Source organism: Podarcis pityusensis (genome assembly GCF_964106645.2).
Source record: "Podarcis pityusensis genome assembly, chromosome: 13".
NCBI classification, from domain to species: Eukaryota; Metazoa; Chordata; class Lepidosauria; order Squamata; family Lacertidae; genus Podarcis; species Podarcis pityusensis.
In genome coordinates, this window is record NC_138038.1 from 12660455 (window position 1) to 12681472 (window position 21018).

The 21018-nt window shown below is 48.6% G+C and overlaps 1 protein-coding gene and 1 long non-coding RNA gene across 2 annotated transcripts in view; one reads left to right on the forward strand and one right to left on the reverse strand.

Moving 5' to 3' along the window:
• The window catches only part of LOC308460701, a 286341-nt gene extending 267148 nt beyond the window's left edge, over positions 1-19193 (reverse strand). Inside the window, exon 1 of the long non-coding RNA XR_013978737.1 lies at positions 19045-19193. This is a non-coding gene — a long non-coding RNA (uncharacterized lncRNA). The remainder of the gene's footprint in view (positions 1-19044) is intronic.
• Positions 9204-17855, forward strand: PSMB3 (proteasome 20S subunit beta 3). The gene is made up of 6 exons (XM_080977137.1): positions 9204-9362; positions 12846-13030; positions 14107-14214; positions 15697-15874; positions 17149-17243; positions 17638-17855. Exons 1-6 carry the CDS (start codon positions 9360-9362, stop codon positions 17684-17686), a joined length of 618 nt encoding a protein of 205 aa, XP_080833263.1. The 5' UTR covers positions 9204-9359; the 3' UTR covers positions 17687-17855.
• Positions 19194-21018: the final 1825 nt, after the last annotated feature.

Genomic DNA, 21018 nt, shown 5'->3' on the forward strand with positions numbered 1-21018 from the left:
GAGGTTTAAATGCTTCTTTTCATTTAACTGATTTGCAATAATAAAATAACCTACCAAAACACAACAAATAAACCCAATTCTAGACAAAGATGTTGTTGTTTCTTTCTGAAATATACTCAGAGTCGCAAAGTGATTTCATGCTCTTTATTCAGCTCATAGTGGTGAGGAGGAATGAATAAATGTCCCCTCACAGTATCTGCTTTATATACATTATTTACACAATGGGCTGCACATGATTGGCTAATTCTGGAATTCTACTGTAAGCCAATCAGGTTGTGGATTCACTTCTATCTGGAGCAGGATTGGGTGGTTCCTGCCAACCAATCATACTGCTGCATTGTTCTAGGACCAATCAGACTGCTGCATTCTGAATCCTATTGTTCTAGGACCAATCAGACTGCTGCCTTTTGGATCCTATTGTTCTAGGACCAATCAGACTGCTACAGTTTGGATCCTATTCAACTCAGTACATAACACCCCTCCCCTCTAAGTTCCAGTCCTGCCCGGGAGGTCGCATTCATAGTCCTCAAGGTATGCCGGCGGCCTACGTGTGCGTTGTGGCCTGGGGTGTTCCCTGGTCCGGGCTCCGGGTTCTGGCTCGTGTTCCAAGGATGCTGGCTGTGATGCGGCTGTTTGGTCTGGTGCAACCGGCTCGCTCAGTCGTGGTTCTGGTTCCGGTGTCCTTTCGGCCTCACGGGTCCTCTCTGTATTTACTGATTCTGCCTCTCCTGCTGGCCCCTCCTGCTCTATGGGCCTCACTGCCCCGCTGTTCCCTTGGGACTCCTCTGACCTGTCCTCCTCCTGGTTTTCTCCCGGGAATCGTCGCCGTATCTGGTCGCAGTGGCGGCGCCAGCATTGCCCCCCATCCGTTAGCACCTCGTACGACACGGGGCCAGTGACCCTGGTGATTGTGGCGGGTACCCATGCTGGGCCTGCCCCAAAATTCTTTGCGTACACTGGGTCCTGGGCCTCGAAGGTCCGGGGGTTCCTGCCTTCCCCCACCACTACCTCATCCTGAGCTCTATCGGGGTGAAGGCGGTCCAATCTGATTGCAAGGCGCCGACCCATTAGTAGTTCAGCGGGGCTCCGGCCAGTCGTTGAGCTGGGGGTGCTGTGCTGTGCTAGAAGGAATGTGGCAAGGCGGTACTCCCAGTCCCCTTGCGTCATGCGGCGAAGGGTGTCCTTGGTGGTCCGCACCATGCGTTCTGCTTGGCCATTGGTGGCAGGGTGGAACGGCGCCGAACGGATGTGGCGGATGGCGTTCTGCGCTGTGAAGGTTTGGAATTCTCCTGACGTAAATGCAGTCCCGTTGTCTGAGACGAGAGTGTCAGGGAGCCCGTGGGTTGCAAACAGCCTGCGTAGTACCCGGATGGCTGCGGACGTGGAAGTGGACGGTACCAGTGCGACTTCCAGCCATTTGGTGTAGGAGTCCACCACTATGAAGAATGTTTTCCCCTGAAAGGGGCCAGCGAAATCCACATGCAGGCGTGACCATGGTGCTCGGGCGGACTCCCAGGACTGGACTGGGGCCCTTGGGGGATCTGGGCGGGATTCTTGGCAGGCCTGGCAGTGTTTGACCCAGGCCTCTATCTCTCCATCGATCCCCGGCCACCACACATAACTCCTGGCAAGGGCCTTCATTCTTACTACCCCTGGATGTGTCTTGTGTAGGGCTGTGAGGACCCTTTTGCAGAGGGGCTGGGGAACAACGACTCTGCTTCCCCATAACAGGCACCCCTTGTGGGCCGACAGTTCATGTTTGCGGGTTGTGTAGCCGGCGAATTCTGGCCCGGGGCTGCTGCTGGGCCATCCCCTCCACACCCAGTCCAGGACCCGGGAGATGACCCTATCTTTCTTGGAATGGTGTGCAACTTCTTGTGCCTGAATGGGGCGGTCGGGAAGCAGCTCCAGGCTCATAACCTCTTGTGCAGGTGCTGGGTCAGGGCCTGTTTCCGGTAGTGGTAGCCTGCTGAGGGCGTCCGCATGGCCCATCGCCTTCCCAGGTCGGTGAATCAGTGCATACTGGTAGCTGGCAAGGAAAATTGACCACCTGAGGACGCGAGGAGACAGCACTTGGGGGGTCTGCTTTTCGGGGGCAAACAAGCCAAGCAACGGCTTGTGGTCAGTCACCACGGTGAAGGGCCGCCCGTACAAGAAATCATGGAATTTTTTTACTCCCTTTACGATTGCCAGACCCTCCTTGTCGATTTGCGAGTAGTTCCGCTCGGTTGTGTTGAGTGTCTGGGAAAAGTACGCCACCGGTACCTCTCTTCCATCCGGGAGTTGGTGCCCCAGGACAGCTCCAATGCCATAGGGTGAGGCGTCGCATGCTAGCACCACCGGCAGCCTCTCGTCGAAGTGTGCCAAGACCGAGTTTGAGACAAGCAAGTCCTTGACTGCCTGGAATGCGGCCTCCTGGCGCTGGCCCCACACCCAAGGGGCCCGCTTGTCCAGGAGTCTGTGTAGGGGCTCCGCTACCGCCGCCTTGTGGGGAAGGAAGGAATGGTAAAAGTTCAATAGTCCCAAGAAGGCCTGAAGTTCAGTCTTGCTCTTGGGCGCTGGGGCATCACAAATGGCCCGTACCTTGTCCCCAGTCGGGTGGACCCCTTCTGCGTCCACCATAAATCCCAGAAAGTCCACCTGAGGCACTCCTAGTAGACATTTTTCCCGCTTCACCTTGAGACCCGCCGTCTGGAAACGGTGCAGAACGGTGCGGAGGCGGTCCTCAAACTCCTCTGGTGTGGGGCCGGCAATCAACACATCATCGAAGAAGGGGGTGACGCCAGGAATCCCTTTAAGGAGAGAGTCCATTATATTCTGGAATATGCCTGGTGCCACGCTGACACCGAATTGCAGCCGCTTTACCCTGAACGCTCCTCTGTGCGTCACAATCGTCTGTGCCTCTGCTGTGGCCTCATCTACTGGCAGCTGTTGATATGCTTGGGCCAAGTCCAGCTTGCCAAAAATTTTCGACCCAGCCAGGGTGGCAAGGACATGGCTGACCACTGGCACTGGGTATGCGTGGGCCGTGAGGGCCTTGTTTATGGTACATTTGTAGTCTGCGCAGATGCGGACCGAACCATTAGGCTTGACGGGTGTGACGATTGGGGTTTCCCAGGGAGCATTAGGCACCGGCTCCAGCACTCCTTGCTCTACGAGTCGGTCCAATTCCTCGTCTATACGGGGTTTCAAGGCGAACGGGACCCGGCGGGCCTTGAGCCTGACCGGTCGTACTGCGGGGTCAAGCTGTAGCGCAATGGGGGGGCCCGTATACTGTCCCAATTTCCCATCGAAAACCCCTGGAAATTCCTTGCATATGGCGTCCACGTCCACTTGTAAGCTAGTGTGGTTCACCCCGGTGACAGCTAGCCCCAGTGGTCCAAACCATGCCAATCCCAGTAAGCTAATGTAGGGGCCCTTGACCACAAGCAAGTCCAGTTGCCGCGTCCGCCCTCGGTATTGCACCCTGAAGGTCCCCACCCCCATTGTGGGGACCTTACGTTTCTGGAAGTCCCGGAGGGTGAATGGGGCCGGCCTGAGTTTGGGACCCCCAGTGGGACACAGTTTCCTTAAGGTCCTTGCCGAGATTATGGATAGAGTTGAACCCGTGTCAAGCTCCATGCGGCATGGGGCCCCCTCTATCTGTACCTCTACATAAATTTTCTCTACGTTGGGGTGGGGCAACTGGTATACCTGGAAGTCCGTGAGCTCCGTCGAGTTGCCTTGGTGCGTTGGGCCCCGGGACCTGGGGCTCTTGGATTGGTCATCTGATGCCTGGTGTCGGGTGGGCCGAGCCCGACACACCCGGGCGATGTGTCCCGATTTTCTGCACTGCCTGCACTCTGCGTTGCGGAAACGGCAGGTCCTCCTCTCGTGACTCTCCCCGCAGCTTGCGCAGTTCCCTCCTTCTCGTCGAGGCAGCTGTGGTCTGTGCGCTGCTTGAGTGCGCTGCTGTACTCGGTGCACCTCCTCCCTGTCGGATCCTGAGTCGTCGGTGAGGTCTTCATGGTGGACCCTCGGTTGGGATGGCAGGCTCGGCCGTGCCTCTTGGGTCGACCTCTCGGCAGCTTCTGTTGCCAGGGCCTCCTCCAGAGCGACCTGGAACGTTAGGTCCTTCTTAGCGTAGAGGCGCCGTTGCAGCTTCTCATCCTTCAGGCCACCGACGAGGCGGTCACGAAGCATGTTCTCCAGCTCTGAGAAGTTGCAGAACCGGGCGGCTTGGCGGAGAGAGGTCACAAACCCAGTTATGGTTTCCCCAGGGGCTTGCCGCTTTGCGTAGAAGGCATTTCGACGAGCCACCACTGAGGGCTGCGGCGAAAAGTGCCCCTTCAGCTGTTCCATTATTGTTTTGTATGGAACAGTAGCGACGTCTTCAGGCGCAAGGAGAGCCCGGGCGATTTCAAACGTCTCCTCTCCGCAGACGCTGAAGAATATCGCCCTCTTCTTGGCGTCTTCTTCGTCGGTGACCCCTTTGGCTTCTAGGAGGAAGGTGAAACGGGAGGCGTACGCTTCCCAGTCTCCAGATGCTGGGTTGAATGGCGAGAAGCTGCTGTTGGCTGCCATTCTGAGTTCCTTGTGCCCCGGAGCTGAAGCCTGGATACACGGTGCGAGGCAGCGGTGCGGCAGTTGGCGGTGCTGCGGTGCTGTGTGTGGCAGTCAGCTCAGCGGGATCCCACCTTCGTCGCCAGTGAAATATACTCAGAGTCGCAAAGTGATTTCATGCTCTTTATTCAGCTCATAGTGGTGAGGAGGAATGAATAAATGTCCCCTCACAGTATCTGCTTTATATACATTATTTACACAATGGGCTGCACATGATTGGCTAATTCTGGAATTCTACTGTAAGCCAATCAGGTTGTGGATTCACTTCTATCTGGAGCAGGATTGGGTGGTTCCTGCCAACCAATCATACTGCTGCATTGTTCTAGGACCAATCAGACTGCTGCATTCTGAATCCTATTGTTCTAGGACCAATCAGACTGCTGCCTTTTGGATCCTATTGTTCTAGGACCAATCAGACTGCTACAGTTTGGATCCTATTCAACTCAGTACATAACACTTTCCCAATTGGGTCCCAGTGTTTTAAAATGCCTCATAACATCAGAGATGCAATGATAAGAGGCTTTACTTGTTGAATTCCTACCCTTTGTTTGAAGGAATGGTGGGCAGACTTCAGGATTGCAGGAACTACTTGGTGTATGCCTTCCATAGTTCTAGTTACAGGTAGGCAGCCGTGTTGGTCTGCCATAGTCAAAACAAAATAAAAAAAATCCTTCCAGTAGCACCTTAGAGACCAACTAAGTTTGTTATTGGTATGAGCTTTCATGTGCATACACACTTCTTAGCTTTCGGACTCTTCTTTGTCTCCCAAGACAGACAGATGTCAACAACCAGAACAAAGTTCACAAGTCTTTTCACACTAGAATTTGCTTCTGCAGATCCTCCAAGTGTCCCTATTTTCCAGGTGCTGTAAACAAATTCTGCCCTTTTTCCCTTATGGGGTATCCAAGACCCTTTATAGAGTCCTTATGTGGGTTCCCTATTGGTAGGAGAAGATAACAGAGGCCAACCAGAGAATATTGAGAAGCAAAGCAGCTAGTAAGCTTGATCTTTATTGACTGTTGCAACAGGGTCCTCAGTCACCACATGCAGGAGGGAGGAGGAACCCAGAACAATGGTGCACAAGCCCTTGTATAGACTTCTGAAATTGCCCACCCTGGAGCCCAAGACCACCCCCCAATATGTCATACGTACATCACAGACGGGGCGGTCTACAGCAGAATCCTGTCTGGCAGGAAACCTGTTGATGGGTTTTGTTGTTGTTTAGTTGTTTAGTCGTGTCCGACTTTTCGTGACCCCATGGACCAAAGCACGCCAGGCACTCCTGTCTTCCACTGCCTCCCGCAGTTTGGTCAAACTCATGTTGGTAGCTTCGAGAACACTGTCCATGTTAATTTGTGAGTGAACATATCAGACGACACAGCGATTCTTCAAACAGCTTTTGTTTATTCACAGGCCAGAACAGAACTGAACTGAAGGGTTCAGCCAGCCTGCTTATATATAGTTCCAGTACAATGCAACTGTAACAACTTTCTGTAACTGAACGTCACTTTCAATCCCTTATTTGCATATGTGGACTTGAGTGAAAACTATCTACAGTATCCCCCTGCTGGCCCAGGGTGAGAACTTCAGTACATAACAGTCCAACCATCTCGTCCTCTGTCGTCCCCTTCTCCTTGTGCCCTCCATCTTTCCCAACATCAGGGTCTTTTCCAGGGAGTCTTCTCTTCTCATGAGGTGGCCAAAGTATTGGAGCCTCAGCTTCACGATCTGTCCTTCCAGTGAGCACTCAGGGCTGATTTCCTTAAGAACGGATAGGTTTGATCTTCTTGCAGTCCATGGGACTCTCAAGAATCTCCTCCAGCACCATAATTCAAAAGCATCAATTCTTCTGAGATCAGCCTTCTTTATTGTCCAGCTCTCACTTCCATACATCACTACTGGGTTTACCTGGCTGTTAATGGGTTTACATGGACAGCCTGGCCATCCTTTTGTGATGGTAAATACTTAATTCCTGAGTCCAGGTCACAGGCTCACCCTATTAATATTTTTAATGTGCCCTTAAGGCAGGATTTGTAAGCAAAGAGACAATGGGGAGGGTTTTTTTCTCATTTTCTCCCTCCTTGCAGAGAAATTTTTGGTCAGTTTGGGAGAGCCAAAATGGTTTCAGGACTGTCTTCCTGTGTCTTCCTGTACTGTTTCAGACATGTGGTTTATATATTTATGTATGTGTTTGCCTTGTAAATTTATAAACATTAAATTTATATATTTGAGACCTTAAATTCTTTTAACACAGGGATGCACCTGATTTAGAGAAGCCTGTTTCTGATTTGATCCCGGAATGTCCCACTTTTCCTTAGGATGTCCCTATTTTCATTGGAGAAATGTTGGAGGGTATGGAGTTTTATCCAACCTCCAGAGCCGTCTAAAGGCAATCCTGTATAGGGAACTTTTTTTAAAAAAATGTTTAATTTTTTAAATGTTTTTTATATGTTGGAAGCTGCCCAGAGTGGCTGGGGCGACCCAGTCAGATGGGTGAGTTGTAAATAGTAACATTATAATTATAAAATGGGACATCCCTATTTTTATCGGAGAAATGTTGGAGGGTATGTTTCTGTTTTCCCCCTCCCTGGTTTTTTTTAGTAACTTTTTTTGTGGGGGGAAGGGGTGCTTTTTAATTTATTTAATTTATTAAATTCTATACCACCCTTCCTCCCAAAGGAGGCCCGGGTACTAAACCACAGAGATAAAAGACAGAAAAGTCTTTAATATATATTTAAAAATCAATTGCAGTGCAGATGCAAATTGTTCTCGATTTACAAGCCTTGTAGAAGGAAGGCTTTTCGGCCGTCAAAATACAAGAAAGACAACAAATTAGCCATTTTTAATGAGTCGAGAGTCAAAAACCCTTCTGATCTGCTGCCATTTAGCAATCAACAATGAGACATCTCTCTAATTTATTATCTCTGTGGGTACTTAGTTGGGGGGGGGGAAGCATTCAGGCTTACAATTGGATCTTACGCCACTTCCGGTTGCTGTTCATAGAGATAGGAATCAAAGGTAATAGAAGAGTTGTGCATCATTTCCGAATCCCGATTCCTTATTTATTTGAAATATTATTAAGCCTCCTTTCTGCCACTTTTTAAAAAAGCGTTTTTTCCTGTTAGGTGTTTGTTTGCAGAAATCCATAATTTTAGCGTGTAATTAGATGGCAACGCATGTTTCTTCTCTTTCTTAGCTCAGCACAGTTTATACCTGAGTTCTTTTAGACGTAAAAACACATTGTGGGTGTATGCCAGAGAATGGAATACAAGGCAACATGGGCATAATATCATAGGCAGCTGAAATACAGGCAGTATTATATATATTGCTGTTGTTGTTGTTTAGTCATGTCCGACTCTTTGTGACCCCATGGACCAGAGCACACAGGGCACTCCTGTCTTCCACTGCCTCCCACAGTTTGGTCAAACTCATGCTGGTAGCTTCGAGAACACTGTCCAACCATCTCGTCCTCTGCGTCCCCTTCTCCTTGTGCCCTCCATCTTTCCCAAAATCAGGGTCTTTTGCAGGGAGTCTTCTCTTCTCATGAGGTGGCCAAAGTATTGGAGCCTCAGCTTCAGGATCTGTCCTTCCAGTGAGCACTCAGGGCTGATTTCCTTCAGAATGGATAGGTTTGATCTTCTTGCAGTCCATGGGACTCTCAAGAGTCTCCTCCAGCACCATAATTCAAAAGCATCAATTCTTCGGCGATCTGCCTTCTTTGTGGTCCAGCTCTCACTTCCATACATCACGACTGGGAAAACCATAGCTTTTACTATACGGACCTTTGTTGGCAAGGTGATGTCTCTGCTTTTTAAGATGCTGTCTAGGTTTGTCATTGCTTTTCTCCCAAGAAGCAGACGTCTTTTAATTTTGCAGCTGCTGTCACCATCTGCAGTGATCATGGAGCCCAAGAAAGTAAAATCTCTCGCTGCCTCCATTTCTTCCCCTTCTATTTGCCAGGAGGTGATGGGCCCAGTGGCCATGATCTGCGTTTATTTGATGTTGAGCTTCAGACCATATTTTGTGCTCACCTCTTTCACCCTCATTAAAAGGTTCTTTAATTCCTCCTCACTTTCTGCCATCAAGGTTGTGGGTTGTGTCATCTGCATATCTGAGGTTGATATATATATATATATTTTTCCAGACGAAGCGCAGAATGTGATCCTGAATTTCCCCCTGGGGCTGGGGACTAAAATCGACACCCATTCCAGATAAAAACATTAGCAGGATTGCAATAACACTTGTAATGCAGAAGATATTATGGATAAAATGGAGAGAGACATAAAGCTTGGATGACAAAATAATATGTATTTGAAAAGGTTTATAACAGGACCCATGGGAGGGGAAGGTGGGCAGTCTAGAGATTCGGAGAAATCTCTAAATATGGGTATGTATTTTGTATTGTTATAGCTCTGACTTGTGAAATATAAATTAAAAAAAAATTTGAAAAAAAAAATCCATTGCGAACCCGGAAGCTATCCCTCCACGCGAGAAGATGGATCTCTCTCTATTTTTTTATCTCTACGTGCGAGTGTACTGCGCGGGAGGAGGAACCATGACTCTTCACATCCTTCTGCCGGCCGCCCCGAGGGTAGAGGCCGAGCCTTGACTGACGGCTCCCAGCTACCCAATGGGAAGCGGCCCGAGTGGCCACGCTAGCCAGTGGCAGGGAGGCGGAGGCGGGCCTTAGTGGCAGCGAGCGGCAGGAAGCGAGAGGAGCGCGGGGATAAGGGCTCGTTTTCTTACCAGCGTCCATCATGGTGGGTTCTAAAGGGGAGCGGGGGGGGGGGGTAAAAAATGACCAGCGGAACGGGGTGCCACTGGACCAAGGTGGTCGAGGCGCTGATCGGCTGCTCCTGGCTGAATCCCGCCTCTGCCAAGATGGGAGCCCTCGGCCAGGCTCTGGGTGCGAATCGCCGGGGGACGGAGAGGCCGGGGAAAGGCGGCTCCCCTTCCCGCAGATCCCCTGGGAAAGAGGAGGGTGGGTGCGCTGGGCTCTGGCCTGATCCAGCCCGGGATCGTCCCCGGGCTCTGGTAGAAGCGATAGTGAAAGTGGTTCCAGGCGCACCCCCCCCCCCGGGGGTTGGGGAAATCGAGGTTTTCTTTATTGTCTGCATTGGGGCACATGGGGCTGGTCCATCTGGGAAGGTAGTGCAACTGGGACAGAGTTTCCCCAAACTTGGGCTTGCAGCTGGTGTGTGTTTTTTTGGACTACAGTTGCCATCATGCTTTTAGACCAGTGGTCCTGATGGCGCTGTAGAAGCGATGGCTCTGGTAGAAGCGATAGCGAAAGTTGGCGCCCCGTAAAGTGGCCCGGGGTTGGGGGAATTGAGGCTTTCTTTATTGTGCACGTAGGTTCTCAACCTGTGGGTCCCCATATGTTGTTGGACTACAACTCCCATCAGCCCTGAGCTCTGGCCTTGCTAGTTAGGGGTGATGGGAGTTGAGGTTCAACAACATTTGGGACCCGCAGGTTGAGAAAGGCTAACATAGGGGCACATGGGGCTCGTCCATCTGGGAACGTAGTGCATCTGGGACAGTGTTTTCCCCAAACTTGGGCTTGCAGCTGGTGTGTGTTTTCTGGACTACAGTTCCCATCATGCCTGGCCACTGGTCCTGCTATAGCTAGGGATGCGGGTGGCGCTGTGGTCTAAACCACTGAGCCCCTTGGGCTTGCCGAGCAGAAGGTTGGAGGTTCGAATCCCTGTGACGGATCGTCCCGGGCTCTGGTAGAAGCGATAGCGAAAGTTGGCCCCCGTCAAGTGGTTCCAGGCGCCTGTCCGGGGTTGGGGGAATCGAGGCTTTCTTTATTGTCCACATAGGACAGCGGTTCTCAACCTGTGGGTCTCCAGATGTTGTTGGACTACAACTCCCATCATCCCTGAGCTCTGGCCTTGCTAGCTAGGGGTGATGGGAGTTGTAGTTCAACAACATTTGGGGACCCACAGGTTGAGAAAGGCACATGGGGCTCGTCCATCTGGGGAGGTAGTGCATCTGGGACAGCGTTTTCCCCAAACTTGGGCTTGCAGCTGGTGTGTGTTTTTTGGACTACAGTTCCCATCATGCCTGACCACCGGTCCTGCTATAGCTAGGGATGTGGGTGGCGCTGTGGTCTAAACCACTGATCTCCTTGGGCTTGCTGATCAGAAGGTTGGCGGTTCAAATCCCCATGACGTATCGTCCCGGGCTCTGGTAGAAGCGATAGCAAAAGATGGCCCCCGTCCAGTGGTTCCAGGCGCCCACCTGGGGTTAGGGGAATTGAGGTTTTCTTTATTGTCCACATAGGGGCAGATGGGGCTGACCATCTGGGAAGGTAGTGCATCTGGGACAGAGTTTCTGCAAACTTGGGCTTGCAGCTGATGTGTGTTTTTTGGACTACAGTTCCCATCGTGCCTGACCACTGGCTCTGCTATAGCTAGGGATGCGGGTGGCGCTGTGGTCTAAACCACTGAGCCCCTTGGGCTTGCTGATCAGAAAGTTGGAGGTTTGAATCCCTGTGATGGGGTGATCTCCCATTGCTCTGTCCCAGCTCCTGCCTACGTAGCAGTTCGAAAGCACACCGGTGCAAGTAGATGAATAGGTACTGCTGTGGCGGGAAGGTAAACAGCGTTTCCATGCACTCTGGTTTTCGTCATGATGTCCCGTTTAGTCCTGCTCGCCACATGACCCAGAAAGTTGTCTGTGGACAAACGCCGGCTCCCTCAGCCTAAAAGCAAGATGAACGCTGCATCCCACGTACCTGCGGCCTAGGACCCACATACCTACGAGACTGCCTCTCCTGGTATGCCCGGCGGAGGACCTTAAGGTCCACAAATAACAACACTTTGGCAGTCCCAAGTCGCAAGGTGGTTAGATTGGTCTCAACTAGGGCCAGGGCCTTTTCAGTACTGGCCCCAACTTGGTGGAACGCTCTGTCTCAAGAGACTAGTGCCCTGCGGGACTTGACATCTTTCCGCAGCGCCTGCAAGACAGAGCTGTTCCACCTGGCCTTTGGTTTGGACTCAGTCTGACTCTTATGTTTCCCTCCCCTTATGGTTTTGATCTACTTTTAAAATGAGGCTGCATTTTAAATTGTATTTTAACCTGTATTTTAAATTGGTACCTCCCCCCATTATGTTTTATTGTAATTTTACTGGTGTTAGCTGCCGTGAGCCCAGGGAGGGTGGGGTATAAATGAATTATTATTATTATTATTATTATTATTATTATTATTATCCCATAGTCACCTTTGACTGGATTTAACCATCCAGGGGTTCTTTTGTTGTTGTTTAGTCGTGTCCGACTCTTCGTGACCCCATGGACCAGAGCAGGCCAGGCACTCCTGTCTTCCACTGCCTCCCGCAGTTTGGTCAGACTCATGTTGGTAGCTTCACAAACACTGTCCAACCATCTCGTCCTCTGTCGTCCCCTTCTCCTTGTGCCCTCCATCTTTCCCAACATCAGGGTCTTTTCCAGAGAGTCTTCTCTTCTCATGAGGTGGCCAAAGTATTGGAGCCTCAGCGTCAGGATCTGTCCTTCCAGTGAGCACTCAGGGCTGATTTCCTTCAGAATGGAGAGGTTTGATCTTCTTGCAGTCCATGGGACTCTCAAGAGTCTCCTCCAGCACCATAATTCAAAAAGGGGCTCTTTACCTTTACCTTATAGCTAGGGATGATGGGAGTTGTAGTCCTAGAACAGCTGGAGGCCCACATTTGAGAAAGAAGGAAGATTCTGATCCTAAGTGTGTGCTGCCTTGCGGGGATATCTTTGGGAGAAGAAAAGGTTAAGAAGAAAAGGTTAAGGAGTGCACAGATCTGGAGTGGGGTCCCTAACACAGTTCGGTGGCGCCTTGTATGCTTCTTTCTAACAACAACTGCAGCCAAGCTGGTGCTTAACGTATTGCTCTGCTTTCCTCTGGACCGCATCAGCAAGGCAGAGAGTTGGTCTTGTTGTCCGCGCAACCCAGGACCTCTATATGCACTGCACAATCTTGTTCCCCAGGGAGGTCACTTTGGTGTTGCTAGCGCAGCATTTTGACTTCGCCCCCAGAGGCGCACTCTATTCTAACAACATTTGGAAGAAAGTGGGAATCGTGTCAGATCTCTGACACACTTTCCTTACATGTGTGTAGTTGACCTTCCTACCGAAGAGGCTCACACACAGTGGTCTGATTTTGGAGAATCTCCATCCCAGTGAAAAAGTGTTGCCAAATTGGTTTCTTAATAATGTTGACTAACCAGCCTGCCTTCTCCCTCCTTTCCCAGTCTATTATGTCCTATAACGGTGGGGCCGTAATGGCCATGAAAGGGAAAAACTGTGTTGCCATTGCCGCTGACCGGAGGTTTGGCATTCAAGCTCAGATGGTGACTACGGATTTCCAGAAAATTTTCCCAATGGGAGACAGATTATTCATCGGTTTGGCTGGACTTGCCACTGATGTTCAGACAGTGTAAGTATTTATTCTTGCTCAAAGCAAGAAAATCGGTGTTGTCCAGTGCTAGGGGCCTTGGGAACTGTTTTTGGGAGGTTCGTGGCTAGATTTTTGTGAATTGCTGCTCTTTCGGTCTTGGTATCCCCAACTCTTCCAAAATGGGAAGAGTGGCTCTCTTGGCAAGGTTGCTTGGAAGTTGCGAATATCAGAAAATAGAAAACAAATACAGATAATGTTTTGTAGTTTTTCTCATCACCTGAGCTGTTGGACAGGGACAGTTTTTTCCAGAGGCAAAAATTCCCTGCAGCTGAGCATGTTATAGATCACCAACACACACACATCCTGTGAACTGAAGGTTAAAATATTCAGTACCTTGAGGGTTTGTTTTTGTTTTGCTTTTTTAGAACACATAAGTCAAGTTCCTAGAAGAATGAGCTAAATTTTCCCCTTTTAAAACAGAGATGGTAAACCAGTGAACTCTAGATGTTTTTGGACTCCCAATTCCCATTATCCCCAGCCAGCATGGCCCATGGTCAAGGATAATGGGGTTTGTAGTCCAGCAATATCTTTGTCTTAGAACAATGCAGTTTTGAATTGAAACTCAAATCAGGTCAAATGCAAACATGTTTTAGGAACGGCTTATTAAATAACATTGCCTAATTTTTTCCACAGGGTGTGTGTTTAAGAGCAATAACATATTGGCATTAAATAATCTCCCCCACCCCAATTCATAGAGCCAATAGGTTCGAACTTCTAAATTTTAAGATGAAGTTATCAAATTGTGAGTAGTAGAGAAGTCTGGGCTTCCAGCTGGTGCAGGTTTTGCAAAGTACTTGCATAGATCTGTGTTGTATCCTGCAACAACTAAGCCTATGATCTTGGTCTTATAAAAAAAATAAAGCAAGCAAGCATAAACGAAACTGGAGATTACTCAAATTAGTCCAAAATTCTCCAATAAACAACTATCTGCCATGCCACGGGGAGCAGTTGCAGAATGTCCTGAGATATGTACATTGTGCTTCCTTAGCCACCCAGTGGAAAATGGATTTAGGGCCTTGAAATGGAATAAACACCAGTTTTTGTCTCTTTAACAGCGCTCAAAGGCTCAAGTTCCGGCTGAATCTTTATGAGCTGAAAGAAGGCCGGCAAATCAAACCGCAGACCCTGATGAGTATGGTGTCTAACCTGCTGTATGAGAGACGGTAAAGGGTTTAAAAGAATTGCATTTCAGCTAAGTTCAGTAACATTGGAGGGGGGGGGACATGAATGCATGGGCTTGAACTGAAGATAAATCCTAGAACAGATTGAAGCCCTAGCTGCAACTGAACTCCTGGAATCTCTGCTGGCTGGTGGGTTCTGTTGAAGCACCAGTTTGATTTGGAAGAGACAAGGAGGTCCCTGTGGCCCATCCCTCCTGCTCAAAGCATCCATCCTGTGGTCCTGTGGCCCATCCCTCCTGCTCAGAGCCCGTGTGGTGTAGTGGTTAAGAGCGGTGGACTCGTAATCTGGTGAACCGGGTTCGCGTCTCCACTCCTCCACATGCAGCTGCTGGCTGACCTTGGGCTAGTCACACTTCTCTGAAGTCTCTCAGCCCCACTCACCTCACAGAGTGTTTGTTGTGGGGGAGGAAGGGAAAGGAGAATGTTAGCCGCTTTGCGACTCCTTCAGGTAGTGATAAAGCGGGATATCAAATCCAAACTCTTCTCTTCTTCTTCAAAGACGGGATCATCCATCTGCCAACCCCCTCAAATTGTCAGGGAATGGTCTGAATCAGAAGATGGGGGGACGCATTCTCAGGCAGATCAGCTTGGCTCTGAAGAGGAGGAGGGGGAAGTTTCGCCTTCCCTGTTTCCAGCAGTTTCAGGAGCAGAGAGAGACACAGACATGGAGCAGCTTTGACAGGAGTTGCCTAGTTATGAGATAATGGAAAGAGAAACAGAAGGGAGGGAACAGCCAGCAGAGATGTCATTAGAGCAGCAGTTTTCAACCTGTGGGTCCCCAGATGTTGTTGGACTACAACTCCCATCATCCCTGAGCTCTGGCCTTGCTAGCTAGGGGTGATGGGAGTTGTAGTTCAACAACATCAGGGGACCCACAGGTTGAGAAAGGCGGCATTAGAGAGTGTGGGGGACCCGCCCTCTCCAGGAACTAGGAGGTCCATCCGTATTAGAGAACAAAGAATGCAGAGAGGAGGAAGAGGAACCTCCCATTGGCGTCCAGGATTTTGCCAGGGACGGAAGTGGGAGAATTGTGGATTTTTGCTTGCTGAATAAAAAGGACTATAAAATATTAACTTCTGGTTAATTTTTGTCTGTGAAGTTACCGAAGGGAAGGGAGGACTCTGCACACCTGAGACAAATCAATACATATGTCAGGCCAAAAGCTGGTGTACCGCAAAAAGTGCTCTGGGTAGCTCTAGCAAGCTAATCTGAACTGGAGGGGCTGGGGAGTTCTGCCCTTCTCTCCAGATATTTGAAGATCTGGCCAATTCTAAGCATAACCTAAACTTGTCTGCTTAGGCATCCCAATGGAAATGTGATTGGATGTATTTTCCTGCCGCTTCCCTTTTTCTCGAAGTTGGGTTTATAATAGCTTTTTTTTAGCGCAGGTTTGTCATGGTTAGATGGTGTTTGGGACGAGTTTACTGAATGGATAGCTAACACGCCTTTTCCTGCTGTTTTCAGGTTTGGTCCTTACTACACGGAGCCAGTGATAGCCGGCTTGGACCCGGTCACGTACGAGCCCTTCATCTGCTCCTTAGACCTGATCGGCTGCCCAATGACAACGGAGGACTTTGTGGTCAGCGGGACTTGCGCAGAGCAGATGTACGGCATGTGCGAGTCCCTGTGGGAGCCAGACATGGTAAGAGGGATGCCGCCTTAGCCAGGAGCACACAAGAAGCATGGGCATGAGTGTTTCTGCTTTCATTACCTTGGCAAGGCCAAGATTTTGTGGGGCTGTCTCTAAAAACGGTTGCTCTCGCTAATGCACAGTGCCTCTTAACGGTGCCAAGGGCCTTCTGGCGGTTCCCTCACTGTGAGAAGCAAAGCTACAGGGAACCAGGCAGAGGGCCTTCTTGGTAGTGGCACCCACCCTGTGGAACGCCCTCCCATCAGATGTCAAAGAGATTAACAACTACCTGACATTTAGAAGACATCTGAAGGCAGACCTGTTCAGGAAAGTTTTTAATGTGTGACATTTTGATGTATTTTTAATCTTTGTTGGAAGCCGCCCAGAGTGGCTGGGGAAACCCAGCCAGATGGGCGGGGTACAAATAAATTATTATTATTATTATTATTATTATTATTATTATTATTAATTATGATACCGGGCCTTTGGCTGATTAAACATTTTATGGCCTTTGGGGTGTGTTTGTGGGGTTAGTGTGATTGGTTTGTTTTTGTTTCGTTACGTCTTTTGTGCTGTCATTTAGTATTTTTATGTTGCGAACCATCCTGTGATCTTTGGATGAAGGCCAGTATACAAATTTTAATAATAATAATAATAATAATAATAATAATAATAATAATTTTGTAATCCACCCCATCTCACGTGTTGTCAAATTACAAATTTAAGGGCCTTTAAAAGATGCCACGTGATCTAATTCCTCCTTGTGCAAAGCTCGTTCTAGATACAACACACCTATAGGAATTCCAAATACAGTTACGAATGCTCCGGGTTACGAATGCTTTGGGTTACGAACTCCACTAACCTGGAAGTAGCTGCTTCTGGTTGCGAACTTTGCCCCAGGATGCGAACGGAAATTGTGCGCCAGAGGCAGGCATGTAGCAGGAGGCCCCATTAGCGAAAGTGCGCCTCAAGATAAGAAAGGTTTCAGTTTAAGAACGGACCTCCGGAACGAATTACAGTGGTACCTCGGGTTACAAACACATCAGGTTACAAACACTTCAGGTTACAGACTCTGCTAACCCGGAAGTAGTACCTTGGGTTAAGAACTTTACCTCAGGATGAGAGCAGAAATTGTGTGGCAGCAGCGGGAGGCCCCATTAGCTAAAGTGGTACCTCAGGTTAAGAACAGTTTCAGGTTAAGAATGGACCTCTGGAACAAATTAAGTTCGTAACCAGAGGTACAACAGTACAAGACAAGGGTTTCTCTCTTCCTCTCTTGAATGCAGGAACCAGATGACCTCTTTGAAACCATAGGTCAAGCCATGCTCAATGCGGTGGACAGAGATGCCGTGTCAGGCATGGGCGTGATAGTTCATGTCATGTAAGTATGCTTTTGGTTTGTTGTGGTTGGGTCTCTTTTTTTTCAGTACGTTTGCTGCAAAACATGTCCAAGAGGTTGATTGATCTTCATGGCTTAGCTGCAGGGAGAGTAGCTCTCCAGCAAGGCTGACCCAGAAAAATGAGTCCCATGGAAGTGATGAAGTTAATTTAGTTTCCCCTCCTGGTTGGGGGTAGGTTTAAAGAGCAGCACCAGGGAAAATAGAATTGGCATCTGCAACAAGGGAGCTGGACTAACCTAGCTAAGCTCCTTGTTTTTCTAGTGAGTGGCCGATGCTTGATGGAAATTCTCCAAGAGGTAAAAATATGATTTACACTGCTGGGCATCCGTGTGAGATTTCACCTCCGTTTCTCCTCCTCTTTTCTTTCTTCACCAGTGAAAAAGACAAGATTACTACCCGAACACTGAAAGCTCGTATGGACTAAGCAAAAGGCACAGTTGTTTTGGGATGCTCAATATTTTACTTGACATTATCTTAACGGCTGGAATGCTCTTCTGTTAAGAAAACCGTATATGATTTTGTTGTCGGAGCTCAAAATTATATATGATGGAAATGAGATGTATTGTTGGCAGAATAAATGTTTTCACTAAGAATTCTACTAGGTTTTTCATTTATAATACACAAACTTTATCACTTCTGAAAACAGTAAGCAATAGATGGTCATTAAGAAAAATCCATTTGAAGATGATTACAGTGGAACCTCGGTTCTTGAACATTTTGGCTCCCAAATGCTGAAAACCCGGAAGTAAGTGTTCCAGTTTTCGAAGGTTTCTCAGAAGCCAAACGTCCAGTGCGGCTGTCAGCTATTGTTTCCGGGGCGCCTGCGCCAATCGGAAGCCACGCCTTGGTTTTCAAACATTTCGTAAGTTGAATGGAATTCTGGAACGGATTACGTTTGAGAACCAAGGTACCACTGTTGTGTTTATCAAGTTTCAGCACAAAGCAGTATTCTAGGTAAATTATTGGGTTGATAACATTAAAGAAACTTGGATCTTCCACTAGCCCAGCTTTTCATAGGTTATATTTCATCATATTTACATATTTCAAGACCACTGAAAGAGGTAATTTTGAAAATCTCCCAAAGTCTCTTGTAAGATAGTCTTCATTTTTAAACGTAAGGGTAGTTTTTATTAAGGCTCTTTTTTGTCAAGTGGAAATACAGAATATTCCTTATTTATTATGTTGCAAGTCCCACCAGTACTACAGAAGGACTGGAGTTAGATGATGATGTAATAAACGAAAATCTGCCCTGATTCCCTTATGGGGGACACCAGAGCCCTGTTAGAGTCCTTTGCAGGTTCTCCATCGGTCGGAGAAAATAACAGAGGCCAACCAGAGAATATTGAGAAGCAAAGCAGCTTGTAAGCCTGATCTGTATTCAACTGTTGCAACAGGGTGCCCCCTTCACATGCAGAAGGAGGAGGACCCAGAACCAAGGTGTGCCTGCCCTTATACAGAAAGGGCGGTTCACAACAGAAATATGAGTGCATTGTTTACCTCCTGTCTGGCAGGTTACCTGTTAATGCTCACTTGATTGGATACCCTGGGGAGCCTGGCCAGTCTTTTGTAATGATAAATACTTAGTTCCTGAGCCAGGTCACAGGCTCACCCTATTCATACACAGACATACCCTTAAGACAGGATTTGTGAATGAAAAGACAATGGGGAGGCTTTTCCATTTTCCTTGACCTTGTAGAGAAATCATTTGGTCAGTTTGGGAGTCAAAATGGTTTTCAGGGCTATTTTCCTGTGCTGCTTCAGACATGTGGTTTACAGTGGTACCTCAGGTTACATACGCTTCAGGTTACAGACTCCGCTAACCCAGAAATAGTGCTTCAGGTTAAGAACTTTGCTTGAGGATGAGAACAGAAATTGTGCTACGGCGGCACGGCGGCAGTGGGAGGCCCCATTAGCTAAAGTGGTGCTTCAGGTTAAGAACAGTTTCAGGTTAAGTACGAACCTCCGAAACGAATTAAGTACTTAACCTGAGGTACCACTATATATTTATGTACGTGTTTGCTTGGTACATTTATGAACATTTATTACCGGTATATATATAAGACCTTAATTTTTTTATTTCAATGACCTTACAGGGCTTGTGTTCATCGCGCACATAAGTGAAATTGCATAAATTTAGGAGTACCCTCCAAAAAGCCTCTAAACACCCATTTCCCCCCCTGCTGTCCTGCTCTCTTTCCCTCCACGCAAATCACTTTTCAACTAGGGTTGAAGCTCTGGGGCCAGCTGGAGGACATGGGGGAAATCTGGGGCCGCTACTGTTCTACCCCAGGCACCAGCTGTTAGGTGGGGAGGCTGAGCAGCCTAAACAAAGCCTGCTGTGCCCAAGGTCTCTGGGGCTTCCTTGACTTGACTGACCTTTTTAGGCGCCTGGGAGGGTCTCCTCACAAGCCACAAGGACTCTCCAGCTCTCTCTCATGCCATAAGAATATGATTCTATTTGTTTCCCAGCACTCCACGTATATGCGTTCACGCGCAAATTGGGGGGGTGGGGTGGCAGGGTGCCCGTCTAGAACTTCCTGCAATGTCAAGTTCATTTTTCTGTAGTTCTGATTGCCGGCAGGGAAGCCTAGAGTAAGTTTGCTCGGAAGTGCAAAACGCCTGCTAGCCTCTGATAAAAACAGATTCAAAAGCTGTTGTTAAGCTTCAATTTCCTTTGAGGCAGCATGCAGAACAAACAGGTGGATTTTAACGCGATCAGCAGATCAGATCTCCTGAAGCTTTAGTCATTTCAAGCTAGTTATCTGTCAACACACAGGTGGGCTTTGCTCGGAATTCCTCTAGAACCAAAGCGGTGAAGTTAGTTCAGTTTTGGAACTGGAAGAAAAGGAAAGCTCTACATTTCCGGCTTGTTTTGAGCCTCGCAGAAAGACCATATCCTTATGCCAGGGCAAGCCATAGTTTACTGAGCACAAATGAATCGCGCCTGTTTTGCTCCTACCTCCCGGCAGGCACTGAGAGAAACCAGAGGTGGCGATTTGTTGTGCTGTAAACAAGCCACAGTGCCTTGAGAACAAACCTTGCCAACGCAGCCACTGGGAGGAAGCAGAAGATGGGAAAAGGCAAAAGCCAGTCACTGGCACATTGGCTTACTGCAGACTGTTTTGCTGGGTGGGCCAAATAAATAACTATTAATTATTATTATTATTATTATTATTATTATTATTATTATTATTATTTTATTCCCCAGCCACTCTGGGCGGCTCCCAACAGAATATTAAAAACAGGATAAAACATCGAACATTAAAAACTTCCCTAAACATGGCTGCCTTCAGATGTCTTCTAAAAGTCAGATTTCCTTGTTTATTTCCTTGACATCTGATGGGAGGGCGTTCCACAGGGTGGGTGCCACTACCAACAAGGTCTGCCTGGTTCCCTGTACAGTGGTACCTCCGGTTACGAACTTAATTCGTTCCGGAGGTCCGTTCTTAAGCCGAAACCGTTCATAACCTGAGGCGTGCTTTCGCTAATGGCGCCTCCCGCTGCTGCCGCGTTGCCGGCACGCGACTTCCGCTCGCATCCCGGGGCAAAGTTTGCAACTGGAAGCATCTACTTCTGGGTTAGGTAAAGGTAAAGGGACTCCTGACAGTTAAGTCCAGTTGCGAATGACTCTGGGGTTGCGAAGCTCATCTCGCTTTACAGGCCGAGGGAGCCGGCGTTTGTCCGCTCTGCAGACAGTTTTTCCAGGTCATGTGGCCAGCATGACTAAGCTGGTGACTAAGCATGACTTCTGGTGCA